Source organism: Saccoglossus kowalevskii, chromosome 15, assembly GCF_978046115.1.
Source record: "Saccoglossus kowalevskii chromosome 15, keSacKowa6.1, whole genome shotgun sequence".
NCBI classification, from domain to species: domain Eukaryota; kingdom Metazoa; phylum Hemichordata; class Enteropneusta; family Harrimaniidae; genus Saccoglossus; species Saccoglossus kowalevskii.
The window spans coordinates 16,490,066-16,506,643 of NC_140655.1; the positions used below are offsets into that span (position 1 = coordinate 16,490,066).

A 16,578-nucleotide genomic window follows, 5' to 3' on the forward strand; every position below is an offset into this window, starting at 1 on the left:
AAATATACTTGCATAATGGTTGGTTACACAAATCCACTTTTTTGTCAAATTTTGGTAAGATAAATATGTAATTTCTGAAATTAATGAAGTACTGGTAATTATAAAAAAATATATCTGAAAATGTGTAATATGTTGCGCCAACAGTTCAGTGTAAAAATTCATTCTTTGGCTTGGTGTCTATTTGTCCTCTTGCAGATTCTTGGCGGGAAAGAAAAAGGTGGAAGCCGAACACCCTTGCCAATGACCCTGTCAGTTTATGAGACAAGTAAGTTTGGTAGGCACATCATACCAAATGAAGCACTCAGTATTCATAAAGAGATCGGCAGAGGGGAGTTTGGCATCGTGCAACAAGGTGTCTGGACGAACGAGGAGGGTGAGAGGGTAAGTATCTAATGAATCAAGATATCAATGTTGTAAATATAGGGCGCCCTCAATGTTTAAAATCATTGATTCTTTTGTTTTTATGTTCTCCAGATCCAGGTAGCCATTAAGTGTTTGAGTAAAGATAAGTTGCTTGCTGGACAAGCAGACTTCCTGAAAGAAGCCACAATAATGCATTCCTTGGATCAGGAACATTTAGTAAGACTTTATGGTGTTGTACTGGACGTAGAAAACTCGCTCATGTTGGTAAGTAGTCCACCTAAATTGAGGTCAATAGTCTCTCTTATTGCGACATTAGTGATATTTTGATAAATGCACATTGACAAGCAAGATTAAGATAAGAATTTGAAATTTAATAGAAAAAAAAATTTTCACCACCAGTTTCCTCTTTTCATCACAAATTCACAATATAGTGTCATTTATAGTCTGCACTTTCCTCTTAAATAATGGGACAAATTTTTTGAGTAAAAACTGAAAATTGACTCAAATATTGTATGTTGGTTCCAAAGTTAGAGACTCATTTCCAGAAATATTGCAGAATATAAGACAAAAAGTCCAGAATAATTTGGGTCTGGTGGTGAAAAGGTTGAGATTAAATCTAAATATACCTTAGTGCATTTACAAAACTAGGTTTGTGAGAAAACACAAAAACCTCAACGTATTGTATTTCACTGTTAATCGCACTCATCTTGATGAAAAGTACACCTCAATTAAGGTCAATAGTGTCTTCTATTGCCCCATTTAGTGAAGCATTACTTTAATACCCCATATGATGTGATTATATAGTAATTCAGAATTTATTTTTCTATTTGTAGGTGACGGAGCTAGCACCTCTGAGGTCTTTATCAGAGTGTTTAAAAGAGCACAGTTTAAGGTCATATTTTCCAGTCATACAGTTGTGTGATTTTGCGGTCCAGATTGCGTCTGGTATGAGATACTTGCATAGTAAAAATGTCATTCATAGAGACCTCGCTACTAGAAATATACTTGTTTTCTCCAAGGATTGTGTAAGTTGTCTTATTATAAACCTAGTTATTATCCACTCGTGAAAACCATTTGAACACTTGAATCTGAGAAATTACGTTTATTTGGTCCAAAATTAATAACAAATCACAAGAAACAAATATTTTAGTGAGCTAAGGAGTCACAATTTCAACAATGGTTATCTGCTGTCATTCAATAGTGAATTAAAAAGTCAATACTGAATCAGTGGTTAACTGCCCTGATTTATTAGTGAGTTAAGGAGTCTCAGAAACATCATTAGTTTTCTGTTTGTTAGTAAGCTAAGTAGTCATTACTTCATCAATAGTTATCTGCTGTGACTTATTAGTGAGCTAAGGACTCCATACTGAATCAAATAATATGCAAAATAATTATTGCAGTCAAAGTTTAATAAATATGTCCTGGAAATGTTTATCAGATAAAAATATGACATTGACAGGGAGTCGGTATGAGAATATTGTTCAGTGCAAGAAACGAGGAGACAAATAATTTTAACACAGCCTTTTATGTTGTATATGAGTCTGACCTTGCAAATGAAATCAGTCATTACACACATCCTGGTAACTTAATGTCAATTAGTAGTCTCAGTGTACTTATTTAGTGTACTCACAATGACTTCCTAATAACTTATACCCAATAAATCTCATGAATCAGTAAAAAACAAGTGTCGCGGCTACTTTCATGAAATGTCATCCTCGTGATTGCCATCAAATTAAGGAAATTCATTAAAGCAATATTTCTGTTGTATTCAATGATATCTAGACATATTTTTGTCAAGAATACGTCTTAAAGAAATTTCCTTGAAAACCAATTGTTTTCTTGTCAATCATCACAAAGATGCTTCCTTTGTGACAAATAAGACAATTATTCTTATATTTTCTAGGTGAAGATCAGTGATTTTGGATTATCAAGAGCTCTTGGAGTTGGAAAAGATTACTACCAAACTAATTTTAATGTTAATTTAAAACTGCCTTTAGCCTGGTAAGTTCTGATCAAGTCTAATCTGGTATTACTTTGACATGAGTCGCGTTCAATTGCTGATGATTGTTGTATCTTCTTAATGTTACCATACATTGCAATCATTTATCAGCCTTAGCACTCAGCTCGAAAAAAGTTTTAGCAGGGTGTGCACTTAGCCAAGCAACGTCCTTCGAAAAAGTATGCAAATAACAATTTAAATGTATGAGATTTAAATGTATTCCAACATTAATTACGAACCACCAGAATTTATGACAAGGTTTTATAATTAGACAGTGAAATTTGGAGCATTTTGAAGGGGATGGAAGAAGAATAGAATTATACCAAGGGGGGCACTTTATCAAGCATGGGTGCTAAGTTGCAAGAGCATGTTGTATGGCTTACTCAGTATCCCACCTGTCATTGACATTATATAGTGTATCATTGATATGTGCTTTCAGCAGCCAATGTATTTATGTTTGGCCACCACATGTTCACATTTTGTTGTGTTTGATATGGGTCTAAGCCGATATGACATGCCACGCCACTAACCCCTCTAAGCCGATATGACATGCCACGAACCCCTCTAAGCCGATATGACATGCCACTAACCCCTCTAACCCCTCTAAGCCGTTATGACATGTCACTAACCCATCTAAGCCGTTATGACATGTCACTAACCCCTCTGAGCCGATATGACATGCCACTAACCCCTCTAAGCCGATATGACATGCCACTGACCCCTCTAAGCCGATATGACATGTCACTAACCCCTCTAAGCCGATATGACATGTCACTAACCCCTCTAAGCCGTTATGACATGCCACTAACCCCTCTAAGCCGATATGACATGTCACTAACCCCTCTATGCCGATATGACATGCCACTAACCCCTCTAAGCCGTTATGACATGTCACTAACCCCTCTAAGCCAATATGACATGCCACTAAACCCCCTAAGCCGATATGACATGTCACTAACCCCTCTAAGCCGTTATGACATGCCACTAACCTCTCTAAGCCGATATGACATGCCACTAACCTCTCTAAGCCGTTATGACATGCCACTAACCCCTCTAAGCCGATATGACATGCCACTAACCCCTCTAAGCCGATATGAAATGCCACTAACCTCTCTAAGCCGATATGACATGCCACTAACCTCTCTAAGCCGTTATGACATGTCACTAACCCCTCTAAGCCGATATGACATGTCACTAACCCCTCTAAGCCGTTATGACATGCCACTAACCCCTCTAAGCTGTTATGACATGCCACTAACCCCTCTAAGCCGATATGACATGCCACTAACCCCTCTAAGCCAATATGACATGCCACTAACCCCTCTAAGCCGATATGACATGTCACTAACCCCTCTAAGCCGATATGACATGCCACTAACCCCTCTAAGCCGATATGACATGTCACTAACCCCTCTAAGCCGTTATGACATGCCACTAACCCCTCTAAGCCGATATGACATGCCACTAACCTCTCTAAGCCGTTATGACATGTCACTAACCCCTCTAAGCCAATATGACATGCCACTAAACCCCCTAAGCTGATATGACATGTTACTAACCCCTCTAAGTCGTTATGACATGCCACTAACCTCTCTAAGCCGATATGACATGCCACTAACCTCTCTAAGCCGTTATGACATGCCACTAACCCCTCTAAGCCGGTATGACATGCCACTAACCCCTCTAAGCCGATATGAAATGCCACTAACCTCTCTACAAGCCGATATGACATGCCACTAACCTCTCTAAGCTGTTATGACATGTCACTAACCCCTCTAAGCCGATATGACATGTCACTAACCCCTCTAAGCCGTTATGACATGCCACTAACCCCTCTAAGCTGTTATGACGTGCCACTAACCCCTCTAAGCCGATATGACATGCCACTAACCCCTCTAAGCCAATATGACATGCCACTAACCCCTCTAAGCCGATATGACATGTCACTAACCCCTCTAAGCCGATATGACATGCCACTAACCCCTCTAAGCCGATATGACATGTCACTAACCCCTCTAAGCCGTTATGACATGCCACTAACCTTTCTAAGCCGATATGACATGTCACTAACCCCTCTAAGCCGTTATGACATGCCACTAACCTCTCTAAGCCGTTATGACATGCCACTAACCTCTCTAAGCCGATATGACATGCCACTAACCTCTCTAAGCCGTTATGACATGTCACTAACCCCTCTAAGCCGATATGACATGTCACTAACCCCTCTAAGCCGTTACGACATGCCACTAACCCCTCTAAGCTGTTATGACATGCCACTAACCCCTCTAAGCCGATATGACATGCCACTAACCCCTCTAAGCCGATATGACATGCCACTAACCCCTCTAAGCCGTTATGACATGTCACTAACCCCTCTAAGCTGTTATGACATGTCACTAACCCCTCTAAGCTGTTATGACATGTCACTAACCCCTCTAAGCTGTTATGACATGCCACTAACCCCTCTAAGCCGATATGACATGCCACTAACCCCTCTAAGCCGATATGACATGCCACTAACCCCTCTAAGCCGATATGACATGTCACTAACCCCTCTAAGCCGTTATGACATGCCACTAACCCCTCTAAGCCGATATGACATGTCACTAACCCCTCTATGCCGATATGACATGCCACTAACCCCTCTAAGCCGTTATGACATGTCACTAACCCCTCTAAGCCAATATGACATGCCACTAAACCCCCTAAGCCGATATGACATGTCACTAACCCCTCTAAGCCGTTATGACATGCCACTAACCTCTCTAAGCCGATATGACATGCCACTAACCTCTCTAAGCCGTTATGACATGCCACTAACCCCTCTAAGCCGATATGACATGCCACTAACCCCTCTAAGCCGATATGAAATGCCACTAACCTCTCTAAGCCGATATGACATGCCACTAACCTCTCTAAGCCGTTATGACATGTCACTAACCCCTCTAAGCCGATATGACATGTCACTAACCCCTCTAAGCCGTTATGACATGCCACTAACCCCTCTAAGCTGTTATGATATGCCACTAACCCCTCTAAGCCGATATGACATGCCACTAACCCCTCTAAGCCAATATGACATGCCACTAACCCCTCTAAGCCGATATGACATGTCACTAACCCCTCTAAGCCGATATGACATGCCACTAACCCCTCTAAGCCGATATGACATGCCACTAACCCCTCTAAGCCGTTATGACATGCCACTAACCTTTCTAAGCCGATATGACATGTCACTAACCCCTCTAAGCCGTTATTACATGCCACTAACCCCTCTAAGCCGATATGACATGTCACTAACCCCTCTATGCCGATATGACATGCCACTAACCCCTCTAAGCCGTTATGACATGTCACTAACCCCTTTAAGCCAATATGACATGCCACTAAACCCCCTAAGCCGATATGACATGTCACTAACCCCTCTAAGTCGTTATGACATGCCACTAACCTCTCTAAGCCGATATGACATGCCACTAACCTCTCTAAGCCGTTATGACATGCCACTAACCCCTCTAAGCCGATATGACATGCCACTAACCCCTCTAAGCCGATATGAAATGTCACTAACCTCTCTAAGCCGATATGACATGCCACTAACCTCTCTAAGCCGTTATGACATGTCACTAACCCCTCTAAGCCGATATGACATGTCACTAACCCCTCTAAGCCGTTATGACATGCCACTAACCCCTCTAAGCTGTTATGACATGCCACTAACCCCTCTAAGCCGATATGACATGCCACTAACCCCTCTAAGCCAATATGACATGCCACTAACCCCTCTAAGCCGATATGACATGTCACTAACCCCTCTAAGCCGATATGACATGTCACTAACCCCTCTAAGCCGATATGACATGCCACTAACCCCTCTAAGCCGATATGACATGTCACTAACCCCTCTAAGCCGTTATGACATGCCACTAACCTTTCTAAGCCGATATGACATGTCACTAACCCCTCTAAGCCGTTATGACATGCCACTAACCTCTCTAAGCCGTTATGACATGCCACTAACCTCTCTAAGCCGTTATGACATGCCACTAACCTCTCTAAGCCGATATGACATGCCACTAACCTCTCTAAGCCGTTATGACATGTCACTAACCCCTCTAAGCCGATATGACATGTCACTAACCCCTCTAAGCCGTTATGACATGCCACTAACCCCTCTAAGCCGTTATGACATGCCACTAACCCCTCTAAGCTGTTATGACATGCCACTAACCCCTCTAAGCCGATATGACATGCCACTAACCCCTCTAAGCCAATATGACATGCCACTAACCCCTCTAAGCCGTTATGACATGTCACTAACCCCTCTAAGCTGTTATGACATGTCACTAACCCCTCTAAGCTGTTATGACATGTCACTAACCCCTCTAAGCTGTTATGACATGCCACTAACCCCTCTAAGCCGATATGACATGCCACTAACCCCTCTAAGCCGATATGACATGCCACTAACCTCTCTAAGCCGATATGACATGCCACTAACCCCTCTAAGCTGTTATGACATGTCACTAACCCCTCTAAGCCGATATGACATGCCACTAACCTCTCTAAGCCGATATGACATGCCACTAACCCCTCTAAGCTGTTATGACATGTCACTAACCCCTCTAAGCCGATATGACATGTCACTAACCCCTCTAAGCCGATATGACATGTCACTAACCCCTCTAAGCTGTTATGACATGCCACTAACCCCTCTAAGCCGATATGACATGCCACTAACCCCTCTAAGCCGATATGACATGCCACTAACCCCTCTAAGCCAATATGACATGCCACTAACCCCTCTAAGCCGATATGACATGCCACTAACCCCTCTAAGCCGTTATGACATGTCACTAACCCCTCTAAGCTGTTATGACATGTCACTAACCCCTCTAAGCTGTTATGACATGCCACTAACCCCTCTAAGCCGATATGACATGCCACTAACCCCTCTAAGCCGATATGACATGCCACTAACCCCTCTAAGCTGTTATGACATGTCACTAACCCCTCTAAGCCGATATGACATGTCACTAACCCCTCTAAGCTGTTATGACATGTCACTAACCCCTCTAAGCTGTTATGACATGTCACTAACCCCTCTAAGCTGTTATGACATGCCACTAACCCCTCTAAGCCGTTATGACAGCAGTCAGTAAGCTAACTTAACTTGATTTGGGGTGTATTCTATTCTCTATAAAAATCAGTCATGTCAGAGGGCTAAGTATTTTCTCATATTTTCTAGGTGTGCCCCCGAGTCAATCAATTACTTGAAATTCACATCCTGCAGCGATATATGGGGATTTGGCGTGACGTGCTGGGAAATGTTTTCATATGGTTTCCAACCGTGGGCTGCTTTAACAGGAAGTCAGGTAAATATACATATTGTAGACAGGTAAACTGTACCTAATGCATTTATGTGTTAAGCTATAAAGCTGTAATAAACTATGGTCTGATTTGATTTATTTACTCCCTAGCTGAATATTTAACAGCATAATGTTCATGTGCTGTGATTCATTACTGAGCTAAGAATTCTATACATCATCAGTGGTTATCTGCTGTGATTTATCAGTGAGTTAAGGAGTCCCTACAGTGTCTGGTTATCTGTTGTGATTTATTAGTGAGCTAAGGAGTTACTACTGCATCTGTGGTTAGTTTGCTATGATGTATTCGTGAGCTAAGGAGTAACTACAATGTCATTTATAATCTGCTTTGGTTTATCAGCGAGCTAAGGAGTTACTGGAGCATCAGTTATTATCTCTTGTGATTTATTAGTGAGCTAAAAGGTCACTATTGAGGTAAGCTTTCCTTCCATTAATGTAATTGTATTTTTTCGTAGATACTACAAGCAATAGATGCACCTAACTTCCAACGACTAGAGAAGCCAGACTGCTGTCCTGAGCAGTATCACCAGATTATGCAAAGTTGCTGGGAGCATGATCCAAAAAGAAGACCATCATTTGTTGAACTATGTGAAGAACTGCCAAAAGTAAGTAGACTAGAGAGGGCAGTAAAATAGAAAAAAACACAGCCAATCACTGGACTAGAGATGGCAGTACACTAGGGAGAAATATCAAGATGTGAAAAAATTGAGTTACAAAAATGACCACGCCCATACTTTTGAAACCTTGCCAACACTTGCGAAACCACACCCACTTTTGCAAAATCATACCCAAATTATAACTCGATGTTTAATTACCAGTTAATAATTTAGCATCTCAACTCACAAGACATTGGCTCAAAGTGTGTTTTATGATCAACATATTAATATTTAGAATCAATATAGGTCAGCTCCATAATGTAGTATTCTGTTGAATAATTATACTCGGGGGGATACTCGAATCACAAGACATTGGCTTAAAGTGTGTTTTATGATCAACATATTAATATTTAGAATCAATATAGGTCAGCTCCATAATGTAGTATTCTGTTGAATAATTATACTCGGGGGATACTCGAATCACAAGACATTGGCTTAAAGTGTGTTTTATGATCAACATATTAATATTTAGAATCAATATAGGTCAGCTCCATAATGTAGTATTCTGTTGAATAATTATACTCGGGGGGGGGGGGGGGGGGGGTTATTATGCTATTGACAGAAATTACAAAATTAAAACTCAGTAAATAATTAATTGTGTTTAAAGCTACCCATATGTAAGCTTTGGTCTGTTGTGCAATAGATCGAAAACCCAACCTTGGTTCATCTGAATTTTATTTCCTACCTTTGTTATCACTTTCTCATGTTGAGTATCACTTTATTTCTATAATTTTTGTAAATCATAATTTAAAAATAATTATCAAATAAAAATTAATGCTAATATTGTGAAGAAAAATTGCCTGAAAGTGTAACAAGAAATAATTTAATTTAAAAGTGCTAATCAAATAAAAATTAGTGCTGTTTGATTCAGTATTACTGTAAAAAGGTTAATTATTCACTGGGTTTTTATTTTGCTTATTTTGCTGACTGGAAAATGCACTAAATTAAAACCCAGTGAATATGTAAAATTTAGAATAGAACACATTATCTAAATGATAAAACCGTCAATTTAAATCAACTGAATACTCCTGAAATGGTAAATCAGCAAAATTTAAATCCAGTGAAAATTAGTCATTTTACAGTATTGTAGAAACAATTCCAGAAAAATTTCACACACTTGAACCAACTAATATTGTGAAGACAAATTGTCTGAAAGTGTAAAAGGGTTTCAAAACAAGACTTGAAATATTGAAATATGGTAATGAAATATTGCTGAAGATTTTATTACCAATATGACTTGAGTTACAATACTAAAAATATTAAATTGATGTATGTAATTACATTATAGTCCCTGTGTTGTATCTAAAATGAAAAGGAAACTGTGTTTTTCATCATACATATGTCATTTTGGCTTTATCAATAATTAGGAGTGGATCAATAAAACCTGGGGTATTTTTTATTCAATTAACCTTTTCACCACCAGACTTTCTCGCCTGAATTGTTCTGCTGTTTTTTTTCTGAAAATGAATCCTAATTTTGGAACCAACAGACAAAATCTAAGTCATTTGTCAGTTTTTACTCGAAAAAAATTATTTCTAGAAAAGTCAGGTTGTAAAATCTGTGAGCACAGACCCCCCCCCCTTTTTTTCTCCCACCCCCCAATGTTTAAAATGGTCTAGCCTATAAAGATATTGATACATGTGAGAAGTCACATGAATTGATAGGATGTCAGATTCCTGTTAAGTATATTATGTATTGAATTACTTTATTTGCAACAAAATCTCTTTTGAAAATATGGGACAATAACTAGTTCCTGTGGCCACCTGCAATGAAATTGAGTAGTTTATCATAAAATACAGCTGTTCAAGATTTCTCTTGAAACTCAAAACTTGTGTGTTTATAGCTCATGATAATTTATAATACATTGTGACATAATTATGCTAATGATTTCCATGTAAGGAAACATGATTATGCTAATGATTTCCATATAAGGAATCATGATTATGCTAATGATTTCCATATAAGGAATCATGATTATGCTAATGACATGTAACTAGGTAATTAGGTGCTAATATATTCATGTGGACTGTTCGTTATTGGTCAGTTTTTTTCACCTAATTATAGATTCACGTAAGTTTTGTGTGATTGGTCAAGTACCCTTATTAATTGTGTATGTAAATTAATAACATTTTTTTTTATAATTTTTCAGGCCAGACCGATGCAGATGAAAGCATTGACTGACTTTGCTGCTCCGAGTGCTGAATTCCTTAGTTACAAGGAGAATGATGTCATAAGTGTTTTAGCAATGAGGTAAGTCCCTCCCTATAAATGTAATTGTGGAATGGTTGTGAAACAATTGATTGTAAACTGTTGCTGAATAATTTTATCATGGAATGAATGTTGCAAATTGTTGGATTTATGATTAATTTATGGAAAAAAAAAGTTTTTAATTATTTTCAATTATTGTGTAATATACAGAAATCTCAGTGTCATAGACGAAAATTCAAAGGATCATCAAAGTCAGTCAAAACAATCATAAACGCATGTTATTGTAAATTATATTTTTGAGAGCAGTTAAAAATATTATTGTTACAGGAATTCCAGAAATGCTGGAAACTACATTAGATATTATTATCAATTGTCATTGCTTTAAACCCCACGGGCCCCCTTTGTATGAGTCATAGTTTGTGTGACAGACATCATTTTTGAGAAAAACAATGACTGTGATAACAGAGAACCTCAGTTGCTGAGAAACATCATAACATATCATGGTTTTATTCATACGTAATCTAATCACTTATCCTAACTATTTAATTATCCGAACAAATTCAGCGCAATCTAGGGAGTCCAGACTATTAAATGTCAGAGCCTAGGGAGCTCAGATAATTGAGGTGCTTCATCATTTACCTGTTATTCAATATTCAATTATTAGGCATAGAAAACAAAAATTTCTGTTAATTATTTTTTTCAAACTGATGTGCGCATGTTTAATCACTTTTCACTGTAAGATCTTTATAAACTAAACACACCTCTGTAAAACTTCTATAAAACACCAAAATTTGTAAAATGAAGTTTTCTCTTTTTCTTTGGTGTTTGGTTTAGGCAATTTTTTTTCTGTAAGATTTCTATAAACTAAACATCTCTATAAACTGAAGTTTTCTCATTTCCGTTGGTGTTCTGTTCGGACAATTCACTCTGTAAGAAATCTGTAAATTAAAAACACTTCTGTAAACTGAAGTTTTCTCATTTTCATTGGTGTTTCGTTTAGATATTTTTTTCTGTAAGACCTCTATAAATTAAAAACACGTCTGTAAACTGAAGTTTTCTCATTTTTTCCTGGTTTTCCGTTTAGACTATTTTTTTTTAAGACCTCTATAAACTAAATAATTGTAAACTAAAGTTTTCTTATTTTTATTGGTGAATGTAGCTCTAAAGATCTCAGCTAGACTCATCTCTTAAGCCCCTTTCTGTCAATTGCCTCTTAATAATTGAATTACATGCCTTATAAATCACTTTCAACCCTTTCACTAACATTTAAACTTCAACCGAGGTTTACGCCATTATCTGCAGCCTGGTGGCTTATTGTTTCTGCTGCTAATCTTGCTCTACCCGTAACCTTCCACCATGTTATCATGTTTTTATCTAAAAGATATTTATTTAATCAAATCAAATACTGTAAACCATTCAATTTTAATTTATTGCAAGAAACTCTCAATTTCTGGATGTTATGACTCCCGTGAAAGTCACTAATGCTCTGTATCATAATATTCAGAAGAAATTTTCACTGTTACAAAAGTTTGCAACTTTCATAGACTCACAAATTTCACAGAAATTTGTAAAATCACAGTAAATATTGTCATTATACTATATGTTCGGTCTGAAATTAACGAAAAGTTCTGAAAATTTAAAGATTGCCATCAACATTTTTTTAATAATAATAATCATAACGTTATAAATGAGTTTTATATTTACATACAAATATTGTAACTTTAAATTCAAACAAAAAACAATCGATTGTCGATACCCTAGGAAAAAACAAATACTGCTCATCGTGTGAAATATGCTGTTTATTTTTTAACACTTTATTTTCAAATGAGAATTGTTCCTGAAAAATATATATACCGGAAACACATATTTACTCCATCAGTATAGTGTATCTGCTTATATAAATTACAGGGATGATTTCATAGTAATAATAATTCATAATTTTTAATTATTCAGTTTACAAAAAATTGCATTTTTATTATTTACATGTGCTTTTATTAGAGATACAATATTGGGTTTGTTTTGAATTTGTAGCTGTGCAAATTTATATCTATTGTAAATGCCCATACTAGAAAATAATTACTGAGTTTAATTAGATATATAACACAGCATATACAATAAGAGTGCAAATAATATTAACACAGTAGTTTACTTTTTCTTGTTTGTTGTTTGTTTGTTTGTTTGTCACACTTTTTTGTTTTGTTTTTAGCTTTATTCCCTTTTACATGTGTGGAACCCAAAAAAGAATTGTCAATTTTTTGTTAACGTTGTAATAAAGCAATATTCTATTCTATAATGTTCATCAAAGAAGGTTGTAGTTCAACACTAAACTATCAAAACAAAAGTTTCCATTATTTTAGTCAAAAGTCTGTTAGTAAAATTATTCAAGTGCATGTTAAGGTCAATGCTGTGTTGTCCAAGTTCATAGATGACTGAGTCAATGCCACGCCCACTTTACCACTGAGTATTTAGGTCAGACCAGTACACTCCTTTCTTTGTACTGGAGTAAAGTAGTCACTTATAATTCCTTCATTCTTTGGGTAGTCTACCAAGTCAGATTAGCACTTTAAATAATCTCAGCGTGGTTTCTATCTCATGTCACTCACTGAATTAGGTCACTATTTTGTATAGTTGTGTTTAGTAGTTGTATTATGTGCCGTCTGTATTGTCTGATGTCATTTTACGTGGCTTGTATAAAACTCACAGGAAACCACATAAGATTTATAGATTTTCCATTCTGTTAAGTGTTAGGGGTGGATTTTTAGAAACTCGGGACGGAAAGATGATAAAAAAGATTTTTAAACTGTGAATAAAATTTGTTTCGTCACTTAGTCTTGAGCTTTTTCTTTGCCTCCTCTATCAATTTATTATTATTATAAATATAGTGTTATTTTATTGAAACAGACCTCTTCCTCCCCGCGATTGTAATGGTGAATTCCTAAGAAGCAGGTTATGACATGTGTGAATTTGATTGTCTGATGTAATTTTATGTGGCTTGCATAAATCCCTCTGGAAAGGAAACTACACAAGATTAATTGCTTTTGCTTTCTCTTTAGTCTTACAGCTAGCAGTGTGTACAATGTCTGCATTATATCATGTCCATCATTTAGGGATGATCATTTAAAAACTCGCATGGGTTAGGGGTCTGTACAGAGAGCAATTTAAAAACAAAAAATTCCTATAGACAAAATGACAGGAATTAACTAAGTTTATATTTATATTTTTTTATTTTTATAGCAACATTCTGAAAATTGTGTAGGAAAAAAATAATTATCTTCCCTTCAAGTTTCTAATGGCCATACCCTTACAGTATGTAACAAAATTGAAATATTTGTCTTCCTTAATTTAAATTGTGATTGGTGATACCGTACTGATAAGACTAGAATTTCACCCAAATGAAATGAAGACTCAGTTTAATAAGTTTCTAAAATTAGATTGTAAAGCTTGGGGAAATTCAATCTTATTCAGTTTATTCAGTGGAACTAGGCTGGCCATGAAGATGTGGTCAAGCATGGATAGACACATTGTAGTACATGAACTGTTTACCTAACACAACAAAGTGATAGTTACAATTGGGGCCCAGACATGTGCAACTTACTCATAATTTATGTTAATGAGATGCAAATTAATTCCTTATAAGGGTGGAAGGATGTGATTGCTGCATGGTAAAGTGTTTATTCATTGGTGAATCAATGTGGATGTGTTATCAGTTACAGGAAGTGTAAACAATCAAGCTGTACACACGGATGTTTGCTTGGCTGACCTCAATATTTGTCGTTGTAGGACCTCTCATAACGGACTGTGGAAGGGTGTGATCGGGAGTGGTAGAACAGGCCTCTTCAACTCTAACAACACTGTAGCATACGACCCTGCAGCCCCGAGTAATATACAACACCAGGAACAACAGCAACTTAAACAACAGCAGCAAATTGCCAAAGCTAAGATTTACAAAAAAGCTGAAAAGCCAAGGTCTCCATCGAAAATGGGGAAGAAACGGTGAGTTGTAATCTATTTCTTATGATGATGTTAGTCAATGATTGTCATATGTTCTTTCATGGCCAGCTTCTAACTTTTAAGTGCTTGTCTGTTCTGATTTCCTCGGATCTCATATTATTATATTGTGGTACTGAATGAGAGAATGAGTCATGGTACAACGGGTGGGGTATAAAGACGCACATAATTATTTTGGGAATTATGTAATTTTTAACACCCTTGCATACAAATACCTGTATTGTCTAGACTTGTCTTTAAATTTAGATTGAGTAGACATAATATAATGCTTTCAAATTTTCACCTCTCTTGTTGAAAATCAATTTTTACAATCGGTCAGTTTATAAAAGCGTGCATACTTAATTAGAAATTAATGGTATTCTTAATTAGGGTGATAGAAAAGTTTTCTGGTCTTTCCTGTAGAGATAGTAACTAGTTAAAAATATTAATCTGGTGACAAGATGCATTGTTAACTTGATAGTAATAGTTGAATTTCCCCTACACTGCGAGAGCTTGCATAATACATGGAAGGCACGGAATGGTCTTCTCCTGCAAAATTAAATTTGATTTTGGCCTTAAATTTCTTTTTTTATAGTTCAATGTCAAAATAGTGAACTTGTAGACTGGAATATAGCGTTGAGATACAATTACTTAAGTAAAATTAAACATCATCTAATGTTTATAGCACATGTAAAGTTTTGACGACACGACCATGTTTTGACCTTTGTTTGTCCTGTTTCAAGGTTTGATTTCATGCATAACGGAAACAGAAAATGGTTTATTGTTTTCTAGCTTCTGACATTTTCCATCCTGTTACATAGATGCATTGCCATGTTGTTTATGTATTAGTATGTGTGTGCTACTAACTTTGGTGATTTTCTCAAAATATTACACATGGGATGTCATTTTTTTTTTAAGTTTTTTTTTATGTTGAACTGCATATAATGTTAAACATTAACTAATTCTGTTTTGTTTTGCTTGATCTATTTAACTGTAATTGGTTGTTTTATAGAATTTAAAAATAAACAACTTTGTTGGTTTCTTGCATTTTGAATTAAAATCAAGTTATGCAGTCGATGATTCAAAGATGTTTTTTTGTTAAATAAACCATAGGGTCTATGAATAAACACATTTTCTTCCTGTTACTTTGAGTTTCTTGCGTTTCATAAATACTGTCAAAATAACATGTTGACTTTGGTTTGAAAACATGTGACTATGCATGTAATGCTTTATTCGGTCGTAGGTCACCTTATCAGTTCAATGACCCATTATTGGTTAGAAATTTAACAGACAAGATTTTTGTTCTGTGGCTGGCAATGAGCACTGAAGATACTTGACTTTATAGGGTCACTATTTCTGTCACTAACCTTTGACCTTAATGAGGTCATTATTTCTGAAGCTTGCAATGAGTACAGTAGTTGACTAAGTTCAAGTCCTTTTGGTTTTGTTCAAATTTTCCTTCTTCTTCTTCTGCTGTTTTTTTGTCACCCTAGAACTTGTTGTCTATAGACTTCTGAAACTTCTCAAGCACATTGGAAACTATGGGAACTGGTGCACTTTACTTTCTGAATTTTAACATGGTCAACTAATTTGGCAGCCATCTTAGATTAATGTTAGCAGTCACATAATTTTTTCCCCGCCATGTTTTTTTTATTATTTCTGACAAATGGCAAACAAACACTGAACTGATGCGAATTCTGAGACACAGAAATAATTTTAAACCACCAAAAACCATGACGACCAAATGTAATACAGTATCTGAAACTTACAACCATGTTTAAATGAAATGGACCCTGGAACCAGCATGCATCCATAATAGATACACCTAGCGGTGATTCAAATTTGCAATAGTGTTGGTGTATGTAAAACCATCTCGATCAATATTATTTCAAAAAATACAGATGCTGATTGGCGCGATTGCGTATTAAGGTTCAACAAAACATTGTTGTTCAAGAGCCAGCCACTGCACACAGCAATA

At 36.7% G+C, this 16,578-nt stretch overlaps 1 protein-coding gene across 1 annotated transcript in view; it reads left to right on the forward strand.

The window, feature by feature from the left end:
* The first annotated feature begins 15 nt into the window (after positions 1–15).
* The window catches only part of LOC102807661 (uncharacterized), a 34,064-nt gene continuing 17,501 nt past the window's right edge, over positions 16–16,578 (forward strand). Inside the window, exons 1-9 of the mRNA XM_085508481.1 lie at positions 16–54; positions 196–381; positions 475–627; positions 1,197–1,388; positions 2,267–2,364; positions 7,611–7,737; positions 8,205–8,354; positions 10,555–10,655; positions 14,394–14,606. Of these exons, the coding sequence (XP_085364607.1) occupies positions 16–54; positions 196–381; positions 475–627; positions 1,197–1,388; positions 2,267–2,364; positions 7,611–7,737; positions 8,205–8,354; positions 10,555–10,655; positions 14,394–14,606 (1,259 nt within the window). The remainder of the gene's footprint in view (positions 55–195; positions 382–474; positions 628–1,196; positions 1,389–2,266; positions 2,365–7,610; positions 7,738–8,204; positions 8,355–10,554; positions 10,656–14,393; positions 14,607–16,578) is intronic.